This window comes from Balaenoptera musculus, chromosome 7 (assembly GCF_009873245.2).
Source record: "Balaenoptera musculus isolate JJ_BM4_2016_0621 chromosome 7, mBalMus1.pri.v3, whole genome shotgun sequence".
Taxonomy (NCBI): Eukaryota; Metazoa; Chordata; class Mammalia; order Artiodactyla; family Balaenopteridae; genus Balaenoptera; species Balaenoptera musculus.
Genome location: NC_045791.1, coordinates 84,522,660 through 84,544,925, shown reverse-complemented (window position 1 = coordinate 84,544,925; position 22,266 = coordinate 84,522,660). Strand labels below are relative to the sequence as shown.

General features: G+C 34.0%; 2 protein-coding genes across 9 annotated transcripts in view; one reads left to right on the top strand and one right to left on the bottom strand.

The window, feature by feature from the left end:
- CREB1 (cAMP responsive element binding protein 1) overlaps positions 1 to 22,266 on the bottom strand; it is a 56,558-nt gene that overhangs the window by 13,388 nt on the left and 20,904 nt on the right. For 3 of the 7 annotated variants that reach the window (XR_005020671.1, XM_036858612.1, XM_036858611.1), the window contains exons 3-8: positions 18,506 to 18,652; positions 17,749 to 17,790; positions 11,191 to 11,291; positions 6,861 to 7,003; positions 2,301 to 2,483; positions 235 to 385 (exon numbers count right to left, since the gene is read on the bottom strand). Coding sequence is in view for 6 of the 7 variants with exons in the window: in XM_036858612.1 (XP_036714507.1) it covers positions 235 to 385; positions 2,301 to 2,483; positions 6,861 to 7,003; positions 11,191 to 11,291; positions 17,749 to 17,790; positions 18,506 to 18,652 (767 nt within the window). In the remaining variant the exon portion in view is untranslated. Of the gene's footprint in view, positions 1 to 234; positions 386 to 2,300; positions 2,484 to 6,860; positions 7,004 to 10,892; positions 10,945 to 11,190; positions 11,292 to 17,748; positions 17,791 to 18,505; positions 18,653 to 22,266 lie in introns of those variants that run through there. The other 4 variants (XM_036858613.1, XM_036858614.1, XM_036858616.1 and 1 more) reach the window with 3 other exon arrangements.
- Positions 1 to 22,266, top strand: part of METTL21A (methyltransferase like 21A) — a 58,347-nt gene that overhangs the window by 31,040 nt on the left and 5,041 nt on the right. The window contains exons 4-5 of one of the 2 annotated variants that reach the window (XR_005020672.1): positions 10,924 to 11,140; positions 21,970 to 22,073. Coding sequence is in view for 1 of the 2 variants with exons in the window: in XM_036858622.1 (XP_036714517.1) it covers positions 21,970 to 22,044 (75 nt within the window). In the remaining variant the exon portion in view is untranslated. Of the gene's footprint in view, positions 1 to 10,923; positions 11,141 to 21,969; positions 22,074 to 22,266 lie in introns of those variants that run through there. The other variant, XM_036858622.1, reaches the window with a different exon arrangement.

The following is a 22,266-nucleotide window of genomic DNA, read 5'->3' as shown; positions in this document are numbered from 1 at the left end:
ATTGCATGAAAGAAAACTACTCTATCATCAAAGATGGACCCATAATCCCATTAGCCATCTCATAAGTGCAGCTTATGAGAAGCTAAATAAAGAAGTTTTAGCAAGATCCATCAATTTTACCAGAAAAATATCTCAATGCAAAGATCCTATTGTCAGCAGATGTTAAAGACACATCTGGCAGAATCTGAAGATATGCCTGACCTACAACAGTATAAGTAAATGCAATGTATGTACCTGTTCTTCATGAGGCGAACCTCTCTCTTTCGTGCTGCTTCTTCAGCAGGCTGTGTAGGAAGTGCTGGGGAGGACGCCATAACAACTCCAGGGGCAATGGTGCTAGTGGGTGCTGTGCGAATCTGGTATGTTTGTACATCTCCAGAGGCAGCTGCAAAGAAAAATAGTGAGCATGGTGTAAGACACTGAAGCACTGTGACTTGGTAAAACTACGTGTCAATCATCAATCTAAACATATATTTTGGATTAAAAGGAAAAAAAGGAACAGATGATTCTGACTAAAATGTTGAAAGAATCAGCACTCTTTGGGACATTACTCAGAAATAATTCCCAATTTAGTGTATTTATTAGTATAGTCACTTGGATGAAAGAGGTCTTAACTTATTTCTGCTGGGTCTTATCTTTCATTGGAATGTAGTTCTATTCTGTTGTTAACATGCTTACCAACCTCAAGTCTAAAAGGTAAGTGGGGCACAGCTTGGATGATCTTCCTAGATAGAGTATAGTCCTCAATGTCTTCCTTTGATATTGGTAAATTCATATTAAAAAATTTCAAGTAGACTCTTGCCACGACATAAAAACGACCATGATTTTTCATAAAATAGCAAAATGGAAGAGAAAATAAAGCATAATGGTCAACTATTATAAATTCCTAACTGTAACAAAACAAAGTATGAAAAAGTGTACCATTTGATGCCAATTATATTACTTGTAAGCATTGTTTTAATGTAAATGATAACGGCTAAACAAATTGAAGTTTTATTTTTCTAACCAAATGATCCATCATTTGTGAAAAGAAAAAGTCTCTATTTGTCAAATCGCTTCTAAAAACAGCTTAATAATATGCCCTCCTAGGAATAAGAAACCTAACATTATCTGAGAGAATTTGAAGGTCTTTATAAAATCATCCATATTTGTTATTAATATCAATTAAAATGTGTAGTTTGAGTGGAAAAGATTTATATACTAAACATGTTACCATCTTCAAACTGACGTTCAGAATTCAAATTCACTGACATCCTGCTTTACAATTTTTGAGTACCTGCATGTAAAGTGAAAAGGTGTTTTACTCCCATTAATAAGCAAAATATTATCTTCTTCAAATATTATTTGTTTAGTAACAGAAAATATTCTGTAAATACATTAGGGCCCTTTAAATAAATTATGACTCTCTAGTTGGTGTTTTAGAATTATTCAAAATTAATCATCCATGGTGAAGGGGCACATCTGTCATTACCTAACAGAGGCAAAACATATTTTTAATAAAAATATTTTTAGAAACAGATTTATTAGTATTTCCTTAATATGCAAATTTTAAATGTGGCATAAATCATATTCTTAAAATATTCAAGTGAATTCAAAGAAAAATGGTCAACTCCCATCCATAAAGATTTCTGAAACAAATAGGAAGAAAACAAAAAAATTAAAACAAAACAAAACAGAAAAAAGCTATTTCTATAATTCACCATGGATTTAACTACTTTTGCTCATAGACCAGCAGACTTGCACACTGGTGTAGTAAGATTTTTCAGAATATAATGCTATCCTTTGAAATAAAAAATGATGATCTTAGAAATGAAGACATAAATTTCTTTTGACTTAAAAGCAGAGGAACAGAATTTTGAACCTCCAAAGATTCTTATCAGTGATTTAGTACAACTTTTCATTTGACACATGAAAAAAAATGAGGCCCAGGGAGGCTGGGTCTTACTCAAGGTCACAAAGTGAATCTATATATATTTAGATTTAGAATCTAGCTGTTTTAACTCCTAATTTTATTGTCTTTCCCTCTAACCTACCTCATTTCTCCTATATCCAAATGTTAAAGGTGTTAAAGATAGATGTTATATTTTTAAAACTGAAAATAGTTGTTTTTATGCCATGACATTTTGGTCCAATTGGAATAATGGAAGAAGAGTTCATGGAAAACAGTATCTATAATGAAGAAAAATAAACTATATTTTAATAGTGCTTTGCAGTATCATACTTACTTTTTCTGAGTCTATAAAATTTTTTTTTAACTTTTCAAAGAATTTACCACACCTGTGAATTCTGAATCCTCTTACCTTGAACAACAACTTGGTTGCTGGGCACTAAGATCTGCTGTCCATCAGTGGTCTGTGCATACTGCAGGATGGTAGTACCCGGCTGAGTGGCAGCTGCATTGGTCATGGTTAATGTCTGCAGGCCCTGTACCCCATCGGTACCATTGTTAGCCAGCTGTATTGCTCCTCCCTGGGTAATGGCAACTAAAACCCAATGGATTTTATTGTTACAAGTTTAATTAATACCATGTAAGTCTTATACACACACTAAATTCAAAGCAGAATAATTTGCAAGACATAATCTAGGAGAAATTATTACAGCAAATAACATCACCAAGAAGGATTTTGTATACTCAAGTAACTTTCTGCTCAGGAAACCTATATCCAATTTCAAGAATACAAATGTAGGGGCTTCCCTGGTGGCGCAGTGGTTGAGAATCTGCCTGCCAATGCAGGGGACACGGGTTCGAGCCCTGGTCTGGGAAGATCCCACATGCCGCGGAGCAACTAGGCCCGTGAGCCACAACTACTGAGCCTGCGCGTCTAGAGCCTGTGCTCCGCAACAAGAGAGGCCGTGATAGTGAGAGGCCCGCGCACCGCGATGAAGAGTGGCCCCCGCTTGCTGCAACTGGAGAAAGCCCTCGCACAGAAACGAAGACCCAACACAGCCATAAATAAATAAATAAATAAATTAATTAATTAATTAAAAAAAAAAAGCAACAGTCTTTAAAGATTATCTTAAAAAAAAATACAAATGTACTCTATGAACCACATTATAATTTATAGTAATGTCAGTTAACAAATAAAAAATGAGAAAATATTAAATTCCACTTGAAGTTATTTGGTTCAGAAGAAGGACCACTCTGTGATCCACACTTCCTTTATTCTGGCATTAACTACATAATATTTTCCTTCTCTACGTTCATGTACTTATTAGCACAGATATGGGCATGTAACAGGCACCCAATAAATGATTATTTAATTCATAGTTAATAAAGCAGTTCAGTAGTGCATTCTGTTCTCTAACTCAGCAATGCATAAAGTATAACAGAAGTCCACTCAATGAAAAAACGGAAATGTCCTATGGAACTTAATTATCACAGACCTCTCATGGAGTTTAATATTAGAGCCCAAGATCATCATTTAGAAAAAAATATTTTACTGCTATTTCTAAGTTACCTATTCAAGCATTCTCATGTAGGATCCGTTGATTATTCACGAATTAATCATACTTGCCGTTTATCTGTTACAAAGGAATCAACTTTGGCTCATACTAGTAGACATTTCACTTTATAAAAAACTTGAATTAACCTTTATGCTACAGTACATGGAAAAAGTTAATAAGATACTTTCCCTGTTACAGTTTAAGTTTTCCAGCAAGAGAAGGACTAAGAATCACAATATTACATATAAAATTGCATAATGGATTTTAACTAAGTCAACATGTCTGATTTGAGCATGTTACTTTTTGTCTGTTAGAAGGAAATTAGTTTGGGATCAACTGTCAGCTTGCTCTGGGTAACTAATATCCTGAGTCATCTATGTATGAAAAACTGGATTATTTACTGTTCAATCAAGAAATAATAACAGTTAATGGCTGTGATTTGGTTTAGTAAATAATACTTGTGGAAATTAAGATACTGGCATATACAATCCACCCACTTTAGCTAATCCCATAAATTTTACTTATCTTAGACAAGGAGAAAAAAAGGAATATGTAAAAACTATTCTGAGATTAATACTTCAGGATAACTTGAAAGAATCAGAAGGTTAACAGAATCAAACCACAATTTCTCAAATAGAGTTAATAAGCAAATTCCACTGTATTCAACGCACACAACTTTCTTCTTGACTACCTACCAATGAACTCAAGGTGGGAGGAAAGAAGGAAACTAGAAATCAGGAGATCTGGGTTCTAGTCCAAGTTCCATCACTAAACTGTTATTTGAATCTGTTATCTCTTCTGTAAAAATAAAAATATCTGGTTCTAGCCACTAAGTACAATTGTTATAAAAATCAAATGAGATCATGTATATAGGAAAGTACTCTGAAAAACTGAAGTCTGAGCCTATCAAACATTGTTTTTCTCTTAATATTTATTTATATACTTCATATTCCAAAAGGACTTAAGATAGCTTTCAGTAAAACTAAATTCATTAAAACAAGAAGAAAAAGATAGAAATCAAGTAACTGATGTTATCTTTAGGTGTATATAATGATTCTACCACAAAATCTAGAAGAAGGAAAAGAGTATAATTAAACAAACTCAGCTGAGATTTTGAGGAGCCAAAATGAAGAGGAAAACAGTTTTAGTTAGTGAAATAAAACATGTTTTTCTAACTAAGAATAAAATCTCTCAAACAAGACTTTATTATCAGGGACTGTGAACCAAGTAATGGACAAAACTAATAATAGTATTAGTTAAAAAAAAAAAAAAAAACCAATTTATTGAAGGAGTACAAATTGGTGTAGCCACTGGGAAGGGTAATTGGGCAGGCTGGCTTGGCTTCAACAATTCCACTCTTTAGATGCTATCCCCACTGACAGGACAGGATACTATATATATAAAAGAATGTTCAGATAGCATTGTTTGAAACAGTAGAAATGTCCTAAATATTCATCAGTGTGTGTGATTTTTAAATAAATGTTATATTTATACAGTGAAACACAATGTAGCTATTAAAAGAAACTACATATATAACTATATATGCATATATTTGTCTATGGTATATAAATAATGTAGGTCTCACTTGTATAAAAATACATGACACGTGTATGTATAAACAGAATGAAAAAGAATGGAAGGATATATACCAAACTCTAATGGGGAGGGATGGAAAGGTTTTTACTTTTTATTAATACTATAAACCTCTACCATTTGAATTTTTTACAACCATATATTTCTTTTATAAGTTAAGAAACATATAAATATTGTATATGTAAGTGGTCATTATACTGATTCTTAATGACAATCAAGAACATAATGTTAAATCAGTTCCATCAAGGTCATATGTGCACATACAGAGAGAATAAAGGATAAAGATAATGTATAAAGCTTTTAAAATCTCAAAGTATTAACCTTTAAAACTAGCAACTGTCAGTTGCCAAATTAAACATCTATTTTTCTCAGCTTCACCTCCCTCAACTTCACTTCCCTATTTGAGATTTTGATATGCCTCTTTCCTAAAGAGCATGCTTTCTATTTCTAGTTCAAGTGAGAATTGCTGTGGTGAGTGAATCTCTGTTACTAACAGTATGCTGTATCCCTCAAGCGTGCTGAAGTTGGAGAAAAAAAAAGTTCATTTATCAAGGTCTTAGAACACACACCTTGAATAACTCAAAATTATTTGGATATAAGGCTAAAAAATAGACACACACATATATAGATAGTATCTATTTCTGCCAACAAAGAACTTAAGAAGGAAAAGAATGAGTGAACTCTAATGAGCTTACAGAATGGACAAGAAGCTCAGCCAGAAATGCCTGCCTTCTACTTACTGTTACAAGTTTCAGCTTTGGTTGAGCTAAAAAGTCTGCTACTTGTTTTTAATTCAGTTGGAATGCAATTAGTTATGCAAACCAAGGCTGAGCTGTAACTGGAAAACTATGAACTTGGGAGTCAAACTTTTATACACATTTCTGACACAGACTACCCCAGGGCATTAGAAAACCAATACAGCAAGAGTTTCAATGTGTACATTTAATTTGTAATTAAGGAAGAGAGGGAGGAAAACTATATAATGGGTAGGTAGCACTGGATTTAATGAACAAAAATCAAAATGAAGACATCAATGTGTGAGGCACTTTGGGAGGCAAAAATATATTGGGAAAAGAGAGGAAAAAGGTACCATTCACACAAATGCCTTTGATCAAACAAAAGCAGAACTCAAAAGTTCTTTATAACAGATTTAGGTGAAAGATAAGAAGAGAGACCTAAGTGTCAGAGACATCAGAGAAATGGAAACTTTGATAATTTTGCAAAAGAAATCTTTGCTTTCTGTGCGACAAAAAGCAAAGTGCCCTCTTAATTTCAGCAGTCCTTATGCTCACATTATTATAATTCACTACACTACCTTTTATCTTAAAAGGAATAATAATTAAATGTGCTGGTAGACTGCAACCAAGCCTCTCCACCCCACCGTGAAACATTAATATGATTTAAAAATGCTACTTTTAGAAGGAAAGATGAATTATTAAAATAGATGAATAATGAGACCATTTTTGGCCTTAAACATAAACAAAGAATGATTATCTGAAAAACTCATGTTTTCTATTAACATCATATGCTATATGAGGACTGAAATATAGAGTTTCAAGCAGTGGTTTGAAAAACTTGTAAGACTCTCCATGCATCTGCACAAAACAAAGGGCCATTTAAAGGTCTTACATACCTGAGCAATCCTAACTAAACCCTGAAGGAAAGAAAATACTTCTGTTACAAAACCTTGCATATAAGTAAAGGAAATATAATAATGACAACCGAGATTTAGAAAAGAGCTGGCGCTTATAAGATTACTTTAAGGAAAATGCAGTCATTAGTTTTTCATCGCATTTTCCAAAACAGAAATTTCTATTACTCACTATACTGTCCACTGCTAGTTTGGTAAATCGGAGTTGGCACCGTTACAGTGGTGATGGCAGGTGCTGAAGTCTCCTCTTCAGACTTCTCTTCTTCAATCCTTGGCACTCCTGGTGCATCAGAAGATAAGTCATTCAAAATTTTCCTAGAAAAATAGAGAACTATATCAATTAAAATAAAAGTAACATTTACTGGCTAAATACAAAGAAGAGGAAAAGATCAGAAAACTGGCAGAAAGCTGACAGTGCTTAAGAGAGAATTTTAAAATTTTACAGTTTAAAATTTACAATAATAAACAATAAAATTTGCAACAATAAACTAAAAATGGATCGGGGATGCACATGTCAAAACCGTACGAGGACTAGAAAAAACACAGATGCATTTCTCATTAAAATGAACATAAAGAAAGACTATGATTCAAAATCCAGTTGCACTAAAGAAGAGATTAATAAAATTGACTACAGGAAAAAAACCCTTTTTTATGGCAAAGAACACCCAAAATAAAGTCAAAGATGATCAAAAATACTAGGAGAAAATGTTCACATATATTACAGATAAAGGTCCAATATCCCTAACATACAAATAACTCTTGAAAACTGAGGGGAAAAAAAAAGACCAAAAACCTGATTTTTAACTTCTCAACTCTCAGATTGGTAAAAATTAAAAAAAGTATAACAATGTATTCTGTTAGTGAAGCTGTGAGAAAATACATGCTCTTGTACATTGCTGTTAGAAGTATAAAACTGGCACAACCCTTATGGAGGGAATTTGGGAAACCAAATGTGTTTACACAGCAATCTTACTTCCAGGAATTTACCCTTAAAATATACTTCCAACAGTACAAAATAAATATGCATAGGATTAATCATGGCAGCATCGACTGCAACTGCAAAAGACTAGAAACAATCTCCATGCTCACATATAGGAGAACGGTTGAATAAACTATGGCTCATCCAAATAATGGATATAGCATGGTACCTTTTGTATACGAATGAAGGTGAAATAAGAAAATAAGAAAATATTCGTGTATCTGTTCATCTGCTCAAGAAACAAAGGAAGGATAAACTAGATGGAGTTCAATTTGATTAGTTATCTACTGGGGGTGCGTGGGAAAGAAGTAAAAAAGGATGGGTGGAGGGACACTTCTGAGTGTGTGTGTGTGTGTGTGTGTGTGTGTGTGTGTGTGTGTGTGTGTGTGTGTGTGTGTGTGTGTGTGTGTATGTACAATTCTGACTTTTGGAACCATGTTAATGTTTTACATATTCAAAGAAAAATTAATTATTAACAAGGATGGGGGAAGAATTCTAAAATGGAAAACAAACAAAAACAAATGAATCTTACCACATTTCAAATGAATAACATAATCACAGAAGAGGGGAAAAAAATACTAACCCAAGTAGTTTTTAAAATCTTAAATTTCTAACAAACCAGTTTGAAACTTAGCCTTAACCGTCTACCAAAAATTTCCCCCTTATGTAGTTACTGTAACAAATTACATCTTCATGCCTTGTGTGTTCATTAACAGATTTATAATTATTGTTTTATGCATTGGCTTTCAAATCATGGGAGAAAAAGAGGAGTTACAAAGTAAAACTATAATAATACTGGCTTTTATATATTTATGTACGTAATTACCTTTATTGGTACTGTAGAAAATATTCTTACAGTTGTTTTTTTTTAAAAATAATTCCCCTGATTATATTTCTCATTTGTAAGATTTCTTACTCATTCTTTTCCACATCTGCCTGTTCTTATTTAGTAAAGTTCTATTTTTACTGTAAGGATGGTTTTCTCTTCTCTCTTTGCAAACAAGACACAAAACTACTTTAAACAGCTTGGGAACTGACAGCTGGTCAACATATCATGATTTGGGTATCACTGTTCTAGAACACTTGTTTTTCAAACTTCAGTATACAAAAGAAGCTCTTGAAGAGCATGTTAAAACACAGACAGATTCCTGGGTCCCCTCCCTAGAGATCCTAATTCATTAGGTACGGGGTAAGGGCCTGAGAATTTGCATTTCTAACCAGATGCTGATTTACCAGTCTGGGCTGTGGACCATATTTTGAGTAGTACTGGTCTTTAGAGCAATGTTTTTCAAACTCAAGTCATAACCCCTATGTGGGCCATGAAAACAATTAAGCGTGTTGCAACCAACATAAACAAATAAAAAATAGCTAAGCATCACACATGATAAGGATGAGTAATGCTTTGTATTAACTTTTGCTTCAGATCCCTATATATAGGTATATACGTGTGTGTATACATACACACCTATATATAATGAAGAAAGAGAGAACTGTAAAGATATATTCCTTATTGTGGTTTTAAAAAAGTTTAAAAGCTACTTTTCTAGACCTACAAATAAATCTACTTCTCTTCTGCACGAATCCAGCAATCATTCTCAGTCTTTTTTTCCAGTTTTTCAAATTGTTGCTCCAGACCATCTTGGACATTCTCCACTTAAGAGAGAAAGTTCACTTTCTCTTAAAGTGTATTCCAAATGTGGTCTGAGCAGTGGGATTAATTCCCTCCCTTAATCTAGACACTAGGTTTTTATTTTTTTTAAAACCAACATAGTCTTACAGTGTATTGGCTTTCTTGGCAACCACATCTAATCAATGATAATTAAAAGAGCATAATTACATTTTTTAGATGAATTCTTAATCCAGAAGCCTATACTTGAATAATCGATTTTATTTTAAACTCAAGCTCAGAAATTTTACAGTTATCACCAACATTTCATCCTATTTGTTTCGATCTATTTCCCTTGGCTGCCATGATCTTTCAAGGTTCTTATTCTACCACCTATTAGGGTATTTAGCCCTTTAGTTTCTGTCATTTGCAAATCTGATAAGCATGGCTTCTATGTTTTCAGCTAAATTGCTGGTAAAAATACCGATCCAGATGAGAGCAAGTGAGAACCCTTCAAGGATTTCCTCTGGGTAAAAACTGATCTCTATAAAGCTGGGCTGTTCCAATAAAAACAGTGTGTATTATTTAATTCCCATTTCTCCAACTTCACAAAAACATCCTAAGAATTTTGTTAAGGATCTTGTTATAATCAAGACATAGAGGCTAGGTTTCAAGAGTTCATAAACCAAAAGCAAAATAATGGTATACTCCACTATGGAGGTTTGATTATAAGGGAAGATATCATCATCTTTCATAAAAGTAATGCTTTCCCTACACATGTGTGGTCTCAGGCATCTTTTATTTGATTCGTAACTGAAGTGCTATATATAATGATTTTTGCTGGGATATACACTATAAGCCAATTAAGGCAAATAAAAGATTTTTTTTCAACATAAAACTCATATAAGGTCTACAGCTAAGATTTGCCTAGAATTTATATATAGAGAAGCCATGGAGCTTGTTTCTTAGTACCAGGTTGAATTTGCTTCAGGATCAAATGTCTTATATACTAACATGAGATATATTTCGAAGTTAAAAGATAAAACTAGCTATATTTTGAAAAAATTATGAGTATAAATAAATGTAACACATACTTGGTAACACAGAATTTCTTAAGACCTCAAAGTCAATTTATTGGTATTCATTTAGGGTCCTTAATTTATTTGTGAGGATAGAGAAAAGGACTAGCTTAGCAGCCAAGAAAGTGGAAAAAAAAAATTCAACATCCCTTTGAAAAACAGAAATATATATAAATAGAAATAATTTAGGCTAAAGCAGGGAAGAACAGGTTTGACGTTTATTAAACTCTGAAGTAAGCTTATGAAGATTTGTGGAATTGCTCTTCCTGGAGATATTTAATATGGAGCCAATTTCTATGTAGTATTAAGAAACAGTTTTGGTCCATCTTGGAGGCAAGGCATGAATTTACACAACTTTCGTAGCTCAACACAAAACTACAGTAAGGTGCCCCTAAAATTAGGGAACATCAGCAAAACATCACCCTGAACAACTATTAAATTAACAAGCAGCTATCATGCTAAGTACCATGGCATAAGAAATGTGTTGTGAAGTAGGTAGTGTAGTCTCAGAATTGACATATAGCTAGAAAATGCTATAACCTTATCAAATGTATTCCAATCTTTTTAACAGAAAAGCAGCAGCCAGCAAAGTCTACAAAAACAGAAGAAAAAAAAAAAAAATCAGTGTTTATCCAGGACTGTTCAGAGTAAGAAGTGCTCTTATTCTGTACAGTAAGCTTCAGCTTATTTGAGAGAAGCAACGCAAGATGAAGAGAAGTACTCTGTATGGTCCTGAATCCAGCAGCTCATCGGCCTTCCGATATCTCTTCATCTGCAACTACATAAGGGTACCTTTATACTTTTGACTCTAAGTTCTTTTAACTATTAAATTCCATACCTGTAGGAAGGCCTCCTTGAAAGAATTTCTCTTCGTTTTTGGGAATCGGTTACACTATCCACTGACTCCTGTGAATCTTCACTTTCTGCAATAGTTGAAATCTGAAAATAAAGAAGAACTTTATCTTGATAATCAAATTTAGTTCCCATAAAACTTTTATGAATTTTAAGAAAAAGTGAAATACAAAAGGATATATATAAACCTTATACATGCTTCAGTAGAAAAAAAATCAGTTTTTATGGGAGACAACCATACCATCCCTTTCCTCTCCCCTTTACTCATCCTACAGAAGTCAGAGGACCTAAAATTTTTTTGTCAAAACCAAACTTTTGACAAAATTTTTTTGTCAAAACCAGCCTAATCTCTTTCAGGACTTCTTGTAATCAACCCTGAATGTATCAATATTACTTGTCAGTTGTTTTCTTACAGTTGTTAGAACAAAACTACCAAGTAAAATAAAGTTTCTGACATGAAAGAAAGAATAAACGACTAAATATCTGGCCATTAAGTCTAGTGACTATACAAATATTTTCCTTTAACTACTGGGTAAATAGTTTTGAATATATTTACAATTGTACAAGTAAGATCGGTGATCCTTCAACTGTGTTCCAGATGGTTGTTTCTAGCAATTTTGGAAGAAGCCCTCTGCTGCATATAGACATGTTTCAAAGTTGACATTCTACAATTTTTATTAAGCAAAACTTCAAGGTAAAGAACTGTGCATTTCTGGAAAGTATCCTTGGATTGAGAAGTAATAAAGATAAGTTGAACACAGATTTTACATGGGATAATAACAGCAACTAGCATTTATTGAGAACTTACTATGTGCCAGGTGCTATGCTAAAGCATATACATATATTACATTACTTAGTACTCACTAATACTTACAGTAACTTTAGGTGCTAGATAAGTACAATTATTATGTCCACTTTACAGATGGAAGAACTGAGGCACAAAGAGTTTAAGTAACTCACCCAAGTCACAAAGCTACGAAGTAGTGGAGCCACTGTCACACTTGACATATCAATTTTAGACATCCTTACCAGCATCAAAATCCTGTTGGTTCCAATCTCAAACCAGTTTTGTCAGAAGCAGCAACCCAGGAACGTCTTTAGACCATTTTTAGATTAGAAGTTCACTCATCTAGGCAAGCTTGTCTGTCAAATTTATCCTGCCAAGTTTCTCTAGTCTAATTAGCAGGAGCCTCCTACTCTTTCCTGAACTAGGTGAGCATGATGCTGTCAGAGTGAGAATTAGATTTAGCCAAGGCAAAAGGGTCTGTGTAGGTTAGCTCCCCCAACAAAATTTATGGCAATGGCAATAAGAATGAACACATTTAGAGGAACTTGAGAAATCAAGTATGTAGTCTGAGCCTAAGGGTTCTGGACAGCAGGTACTCATTTTCACAGAGCTTTGTGATAGACACTCACTTTAAAATGAAATTTGCTAAATCTAGTAATGCTTTACAAAATATATCTATAATAAAGTAATGTATGTGCCCCTCCTAACACTTTAAAGTATAAGTGGTATAGTCTTATAGACCTAAAAATTAACAGGTAACACTGAATGAATCCAGAAATGACAGATAAAAAGATGGACAAGGCTGAATTTAGTCTGTGATTCTCTGCAGAGTAATAATGCTATAGTTACTGCCAAAGGAGCACCCAGAACAATTTCCTACTAATCTGTAGCTGCTGTTAACTAGCCCACTCAGCATAGTCTCTGCACAGACTTTCTCATAGATGTAGAGTGATGAGTTGTGAAACAGCCTTAGCAGAGAGTCAGAATTTCGAGGAATAACAGGAAGACTGAACTCAAAGTGGATAGTATCCTGACAAGTGTTTACCCTCATTAATGCTTCTCAGAACCTTAGTTTCTCTATTGTTCTTTCTGCCTTTTTTTGCTTAACCCTCATTCTTACAACCTTCTTTTAAGGATACATAATGACTTAGGCACACTCTCCCAAGTTGAAAGTCATTAAAACAACAATTTTAAAACATGCTACATAAACCACCCATAGGACAATTTTGAAATGAAATAAATTATCATTGCTTATTAAATATATGGCCCTTAATTTTTCCCCCAAACTCAATGGATCTATTGCTCCCAGTAGAACAAAAAGCCCCCCATTCCTCTGATCTGAAAGAATTTGTCAATTCATACAAAAGGAATTAACTTATCACTCTGTCGTGACTGCAACTTAAAAAAAAATTGAAGTATGATTGTTGTACAATATTATATAAGTTACAGGTGCACAGTACAGTGAGTCGCAATTTTTAAAGGCTATATTCCACTTACAGTTACTATAAAATGTTGGCTATATTCCCTGTGTTGTACAATATATTCTTGTAGCTTATTTTATATGTAATAGTTTGTACCTCTTAGTCCCCTACTTCTATATTGCCCCTCCCCGCAGGTAACCACCAGTTTGTTCTCTATATCTGTGAGTCTTTTTCTTTTTTGTTATATTCACTAGTTTCTTGTATTTTTAAGATTCCACATATAAGTGATATGTACTGCAACTTTTTAAATGTAAAGGGAATTCAGAACTATTCAATACTACATAATGAATGTAACATTTCCTCTTTGGGGGAATACTATCCAGAGAGAACTTCGAATTAGGAAGTCAACTCCTATGGACTATCTACCAAAAAGCAAAAACACCCCAACCCCACCCCCCCAAAACCAAAAACAAATGAAAAAACAAAAAAAACCCCAAACCACTGAACCCACATTTCTGAGACCATTAAAAATCATGTCAAAAATCCTTTGATAATAAATAGTTTAATATATATTTAATAGGTTATTAAAAATAACCACATGAAAAATTATATCCCAATTGTAAGTATCACAGTCTACCATCACATTTCAATGATAGAGCCCCTTCCTCTGGTCCTCACCTCCTGTCGCCTCTTATTAACCCCTTCCTGAGCTCCTTAAATAGGTCTTTAACCATGGCCACTTATATGTTAAGAAATTTTCAAAAAGCCAAACCACCACCTGTACATGTAAAGTTTTAGATCTGTATTTCTCTACTTTCTCTTAGTTTGTTAAAAACCCGTATCTCCTCTTTATAAGGGGGGGGAAAATGTCCTATTTTGATGCTATTTGAAATTTCAAAATAAAATATACAGTGACTAGAACAAAATTTTAAAAATGGTTGTATTAGATGTTTTCTCAAACTATACATGGTCCCCTGGAAACTTAAGCACTTTTCTTGGGTAGAGTTCAGACTCAGGTTTAGGTACTACAGTTTTTTACTTACTGGATGAAGCAGTTTAATAAAAATCTAGAGCAATAATCTCCAAACTCTTTCGATCTGCAGATCTCCCTTATAAATAAGAAAATTTTATATAAGCATATATATTTATTTGCAAGTTTTAAGTGTTACCTATATCATAAAACAAATTAATTTTTAAAGAGTTAGGATAAGTATAAATATTAAAATACATCTGTAAATTTCTTAAAGATAACTCATTTAATATTTCATAACAGTGAGAATGATGTGCATGTGCTTTAATATGATTAATTAAAAATCATTTAATATTTTATAACAGTGACTCAAAAATCTGATTCTAAGCTTGGGCTTTCTGAAATGTGATTTAACATCTGCTATGGTTTAAAACAATCATTTTCCATTTTCATCTATCAATTACACAAACTTTTGATGAGATTTACTAGTATATTTTCATCTCCCTGGCTCTTGGTCAGTTATTATACGCTAATAAAAGGTTTTATATTTTAACAAATAAGTTCAGCACCTACTGAACTCTAGAAGACTTCTGAATAGTTTAGAAGCTCTATTTCCAGAGTTTTGAAAGTATACAGATTTGAGTTTTTAGGTGACAAATTTACACTGTTTGCAGGTTAAAAAAAAAAAAAAAGTATGGGAACATTTCCAAACTTCTATATTCAAAATGCTCTGTCCACAGCACAAGTTTCTTTCAAAATGCAGTTATTCTCTCATGCACTGTTAAAATGCCACTTTCTCTCAGAAAGGATAGTTGAAAGGAATTTGTTTTTTTCAAAAATATCTGTTAGGTAACATACCCCTTGCAAGTCATCCCTTGCTTGCCATTGTTAAAAAGATTGGAAACTTTGGAATACTTGTCTTATGTAAAAAGCAAACAAGTAACTCATCCTTATGTTAAGCAACTCAAGTACTTTGCTATGTGATAACCACTGAATCTCTATCTTGCACAAAAGATTTTTATTGTTGTTCCCATCACAGCATGAAGTACTGTAAAGACTGTATCAGAAAGTTCATCTCCAACCGCTATCGCTCTTGCTCACTCTATTCAGGCCACTTCTTCTTGCTATTCTTTGGTACATAAAGCGTACTCTCACTGCTGAGCCTTTGGACTTGCTTTTATTATTTGTATGGCTTAGCCTCCTTCTCTAGTTTCTAGTTTCACTGCTCATCGTGTTCCCTGACCACCCTACATAAAATAAAACACCCTTCCCTCTACATCATTCTCTATCCCTTTCTCCTGCTTTAATCATTTTCCCAGCACTTAATCCTCACCTGACACATTTTATTTTTTCATTGTCTCTCTTCGCTCAAATGTGATCTTCATGAGAACAGAGAAGTATTATTTGTTCACTGCTGTCTTTCATAGCACCTAGAACAGTGACTGGCACATAGCATGTGATCAATAAAAATTTACTGAAGAAATGAATGTATTAAAAATGCATCCAAAACTAACAAATGAAAAGTGAGGATGCCACTGTTAACTTCTATGCATCTGTGTGACTCCCATTATTTTTGTGGGAATTCTTACATAATCTTTGAGATTTGATGTATACATATACATAAGGATAACGTTAGGGCACCAATGTCAAGCCATACATGAAATATTAGTACAGTTTAGTTTCTAATACTCTGAGATGAAAAAAGATAAACAGAAGTCTTATTCTCACATCAAGAGAAATGTACCTTGTATATTTTGGAAATGCTGTTCTAGAATACTAATATTCTCCCATCGAGAAGTTTGAGGAATCACTTCTCTCCTTGTTTGATCACCTCTTCTGATATAAACCACTTCCTACTTATTAATGCTAATCACTGTTAACCAGCTGACATGACCACTAAAGTTTAATAGCTTCTCCATAGTTTAGGGCCTTTAAAGAAAAAAATGCTGTTTATGTTTCTGTTTGTAGAATTCAGGCTTTTAATTATAAGCACAGCTCACTTTGATGGAAAAATGTATTTTTGAAAAGATGAATACACATTTCTATAAAGTTAATGGTCATATAACCCCAGGTCCAAATTATTATTATTATTCTTACCACAAAGTAAAGATTAAAGTTAAGAATATAATCAACAATTAAGCATCATATATTAAAACCAATGTTTGTAATCTTAGCAAATTTTGTGATAATTTTTGTGTGTTCTTTATAGAAAGACCATCCACTGTAAGTGAAAAAGAAAAAGTAAAGGTTAATGTGAGGTCTGGAATCTAGGTCTCCTGACTAGCAGGTCAGGTTCTATTCCACTATTATCAAGAGGAAGATAAGAGCAGGGAATTAGTAATGACATACACAGTATGAACAACAGTTAGGCAGCATTCAATGAAATAAAAACTGAGGCACAGGATAGGAGACTTATTGTTCAGTCAGTGTGGTTCCATAGAAAAATCAAATTCTTCAGTCTTTACCTGGACTATATTGTCTCCTACTCAGTAACAACAAATTCCATTCCCAATATCTTTCAGTATGGAAATGCATAGAACTTGATGATTTTACATCAAAATATTCTTTCTTTCTTTCTCCACCCCCCCACACTGCCCTGCCTTCAATGTCCAAGCAAACCAAAGGCACAGGGCCAGAATGAAGCAGAGGTGGGTTAACAGTGGCTCAATGACTCAAGAGTATGATATGGCTGACAAAATCTGGTATATCCTTTGATGACACTAATAGAATGCTTCTAGGACAAAGGAGGGACTTCTCCCCTCTCCAAGTATCAATCAATCTGGCTACTAAACTCAAGGAAAACACAACAGCTCTTACCCACAAGAAGACAACAAAGATGGTGAAGAGGAATCAAAGCTATGTCATATATAAATGGCTGAAGAAAAACAGGCATTTATTTAGTCTGGACATTTTTTGTAAATGGGAAGGATGTGGGAGATGGGGAAAAGGAAGCAGCCCAATAGAAAAAGGAGTTAAATTTGCTTAACTAGTTTCTGAGAATAGAATTGGGACCACTAGGTAAAAGTTTTAGAAAGATATTCTGGTTCACCACAGGGAAGAATACTTTAGCAATTACCCCCAATTATAAATCAGTTACCTCTGGAGATAGAGCTTCCTTTCTCTGAAAGTGTTCAAGTAAAGTTGGACTGCCATTTGGAGGAGGAGAGAAGGATATTATATAGGGAAATTAAGCAACAGACTAAGGGCTGGGTAGGTAACAAGTTTGGCCTAGACCTAGAAGATCTCTTAAGATTTTTATTCAAACCTTGAGTTCTATGTTTATAGAGAGGGACAAAGATATAAAGAATAATTTCTCACCTTCCTTTCTAAAAATAGTTCTCTCCAAATCTAGGACCTAGGACTCACCTGAGTTCCGGAGAAAAGTCTTTTTAAGTCCTTACAGGAAGACTGTGAAGCAAAAAATATGAAATGGGAGGCTGGGGTTATGGCCTACTTGAATGAACGTTCAAGTCTTTTTTTTTCCCCAATAAGCTCATCGAGAAGATGTACACAGCCCTAGCTTCCCTACAGTTAAGTAGAGGTTTACACGCCTTTATTCCCTTTGGATCCAAACCAAAGGAACAATCTTTCCAAAGAATAAGATAACATGCATGGAAAAAATCCCTGATTCTTAAAGTGCACTTTCTGAATATATCATTTCAAAGTTATATACTCTAACTTAGAATCCTAAACATTGCTGCTTTTCTCTACATTCAAATAATATCTTAGGTAAGGTTATTAATTTTTGACAAGGGTTATTTTTTCCAATTGCATGTTTAGAAAATAATTACAAAGTTATTATTTTTGTATCTTAATTTTCCCTGAGGTACATCAGCCTTATAGTCTCTCCCAACATTTCCACTTTATCCCATATACTTTATGATTTTTCCCATTCAATTCTTTTTCTTTTTTAGTTTAAGAAAAAGTTTTTCCTTATATGTCTGTTCTTGTGTATATATGTTCCTATACTTAAGGTGACTATACAGATGCAGCATATTCCATAATTACTATAAAGTAAAATAAACTCTGAACTAGATATGTTCCTATTTTCATAATGAAAGGAGAGAGATATGGCTATAAACAACAGTTATGAAAGCAGACGCAGAACTTTTTATACACATACCTGAACTGTCTGGACTTGTGGAGACTGAATAACTGATGGCTGGGCCGCCTGAATAACTCCATGGACTTGAACTGTCTGCCCATTGGGCAGCTGCACTAAAGTTACGGTGGGAGCAGATGATGTTGCATGAGCTGCTGGCATGGACACCTATGGTGTTGAACATGGAAAAAAATTACCATCACAGATACCTCCTGGGGAGTACTCATGTTTAGTAAGAAACAACTTTTTAGCAGCAAAAGGATGACCCTCCTGCTAGGTTAAGTATTCCATTGGTGTGAAAGAAACTAACCATTAAACTTAATATTCTTTTTGAAGAAAGACTACAAATGCTTCCCATGCCCCCTACTTTTAAACTCCTCCCAAATGAAAAAAACCAAAAAACTATTTTAATGTAATATCAAAATATATAACACAGACTTCCTTGGAACACTAAATACCACTTTATCTGTATAGTGCCTTACATTTTCCCACCTGCTTTCATATTCAATTTCTCACTTTGCCCTTCGAAGAAATCAGACTGGTTAGAATAAGGGTTATCTCCATTTTAGACACAGAAATATGAAGTGCTCAAAGAGATTAAGTCACTTACCCAAGGTCAAGAGATATGCTAGCTTTGAAGAATCGTAAGTCTTCAGAATATTATGTGTTAAATAACCCATGTTCTAAAACATAACTGTTCCCAAACTTGGGCAAAACTTAGCTACTAAATCTAGAACAAATACATATCTTACAGTATACAGCATATTTTTCTCTTGTAAACTAATTACAAGTATGCCTTTCATTAATGAGAAAGTGTTAATAGATATTATAAACTGAAAATTTCTATCCCCACCCCACCCACTGAACTGATAATAACTGACATTTCAAGGATTTATTTTCCTCTTGAAGAAATAAGGGAGCAGAATTGAAAGAATATGAGAAACCAGTTTTCTCCTGAGGCACAAAGAAGGCAAATTTAATGCCTCAATACCCAGGTTAAAAGGGTTCTTAAGTCATACATGTCTATCAGATGGTATTTACTGTTCCTGTGCTTGAATGCGTTTGGGGGTAGCAATTTTATTTGTTCATTTGGTAAACAGTTATTGGGGATATGTGTGCCAGAAACAATGTTAGAACTGAAACTACAGAAATGAGAAAGACATAGGTCCCTGCCCTTAAAGAAATTATTGAGGCATGTGTATGAAGGAATGGGGAAAAGAACACAAATAAATATAACTCAGTGAAGTAATGAGGTTCGCAAAGAGAAGAATGGACACACTGAGGAAAGCTACCCCACCCCACCCAGGAGGAGGGGAGGCTACCAGGGAAGCATGTGAATTTGAAATAAAGAATACAAGTAAGGCACGTTATTATGATTTGCAGGGGGGAGGCAAAGAATTCCAGGCAGAGGGTAGCAATGGCAAAAGCAAAGAGAAACAGCAGTGTCTGTAAATGGCAGAGAGGGATGACCAGCAGTCAGTACTACTGGAGCACATAAGTGTGTTACTATATGATGTAGGAAGTGTGGAGAGATGGAATAACAGAAGTAGGCAGAGGCCAGACGGGCTAGTCATGAAAAGTCTTACATATGTTACGTTAAAGAACTTGCATTTTACCGTGAGATTGGGAAAAGCACTGAAGGGCTTTTGAACTCCTGAATATCATGGTGAGGCTTGTATTTCAGATAGATCACTTTACTTTAGTGGCAGTGTGAAAGATACTTATCTCAGAGGAAGAGAAAAGTGGAGGTGAGACCAACTGAGAAAGTCTATATATAGTAGTAAAGGTGAGAGGATAAAGGCCAGAAATTAGGCATGAGTTGTGGTAGGGATGGGAATGAGAGAAGTGATTTAATGAAAATTCAGGAGGCAAACCAGAAAGGGCTTTATGAATGACTGATTGAAGGAGGTGAGACAGAAATCAAAGACAACCCACATATTTCATGTTTGGGTGAGAATTAGTAGACTATGACATAAAGAGAGAGAACAAAAGAAGAAGCTTATGGGTGGTTGGGGCAGTGGTGGAAGATGATGGAATTGATATGGTATCTGAATTTGTAGAGATGTTTAGCAGGCAGTTAAATATTTGACTATGAAGCTTGGGGGAAAGATACCTACTGAAGGTAGAGGCTAAAACCATGAGCTTCTCCTTTGGACAGTTAGGAAGGCCTTCCTTATCAATCGTTTTTCTGGCCACTATATATCTTACTTAGTTTTACCTGGTTCTCAAAATGTGGTCCATGGATGACCTCCATTAGAGTTACATAGGGTGCCTGTTTATAAAGTCAGAATCTCTGATGAACCCAAGGACACTTTCCCCTACGCCAAAGTTTGAGAACCAAAACCATAATTTATTCAGAGTATCCCATCTCAATGGAAAGCTCTTCTAATATTTGAAGCAATTAGTACGTCCTCTTCTCTGAGTATTCTCTAGGGTAAATATAACAAGCTCACTCAACAAATAATCCCTTTTCTACCCTAATTATTCTACATAATGGCTACTCTTATTTTAAGTTTATAAAATACAGATACACCAAAAAAGAAAAAATTGCTTATATTCCCACCACTCAGAGCTAATCACTTAATATTTTTGCTGTAGATATAGGTGTTTTTAAAGATGCATATATATACACTCAATTTTCATAACACTATCATAGAATCTACTTTATCTTTCAAATCCATTCTAAATATCTCTTCATACCATTAATAGTATTCTTTAATGGTAAAGAATGGTATAATGGTAAAAATTACATAATCTGTTTAATAAATCCCAACAAATTATTGGAATTAAATTATCAGTAATAATTAATTAAACAATAATTAAATCATTAACTTAATATTATTAAATATTAAATTATTGACTATACAAAAATTATTATTGGATATTTAGGTTTTCAAATCTGCCTATTACAAGAAAGTTATTTTACAACAAAATTGCAACGATCATCCTTTTACCCAACTCTTTACTTAAAACCATCCATAAAAATTAACATTCCCATACTCAAAACCAACATTGTTTTTTTTCCACTTAAAAAAAAAATCTCTGTAAATTCTAAAAGTAAAATAAGGCATTTCGTTACTGTTTTAGATTGATTTTCTTCCTTTACTAGTTAGGCTGAATTTGTTTTTTTACTGTTCATTGATCAAATCACAATGGTCTTGGACTTGACAATTTTATTATATATTTCTAGTATTAAAGACTGACAACCAAAAAATAACTGGTATCAGAATTGCGAGAAATAATGTCAAAAATGTATAATATGTGTGTTAAGAACTTGGATGAGCAAGTGAAAAAAACTCTGTAATTAGGTATTAAAAAGAACAACAACAAAAAATATAAATGGGAACAGACACTAGCTTTCCTAAAACTCAAATATCATGTCATTCCACTTATCAGTGATTATATGCAAATTGAACATGTGCATGTAATTTTGTTCCTTCTTGAATTTCCAATTAAGCTTCATGAAACTGATTCTGTTTTTACAGGCATAATCACACCAGCAGAGAAGAATGGGAAAGGAGATAACAGTAAGAGTTTTGGAGGCTGGAAATGGATGAATGGTAATGAACTTGGAAAACCGCAGAAGGCCAACTCATAAGGCAGAGGCAGGGACAGACTGATTTCTGCCACAAAGTCCTTAAGAGGCTCAGGATCTAAGGCACCCCAGAAGGTAGAGTGAAAGGAGAGGCTGAAAATAAGGAAGGCTGATTGAAGGTCTTTGAAAAGCAACTGGATCCCCTCTTCAACTCTCTGTGGAAGAATAACTAATCTATACCCTATGC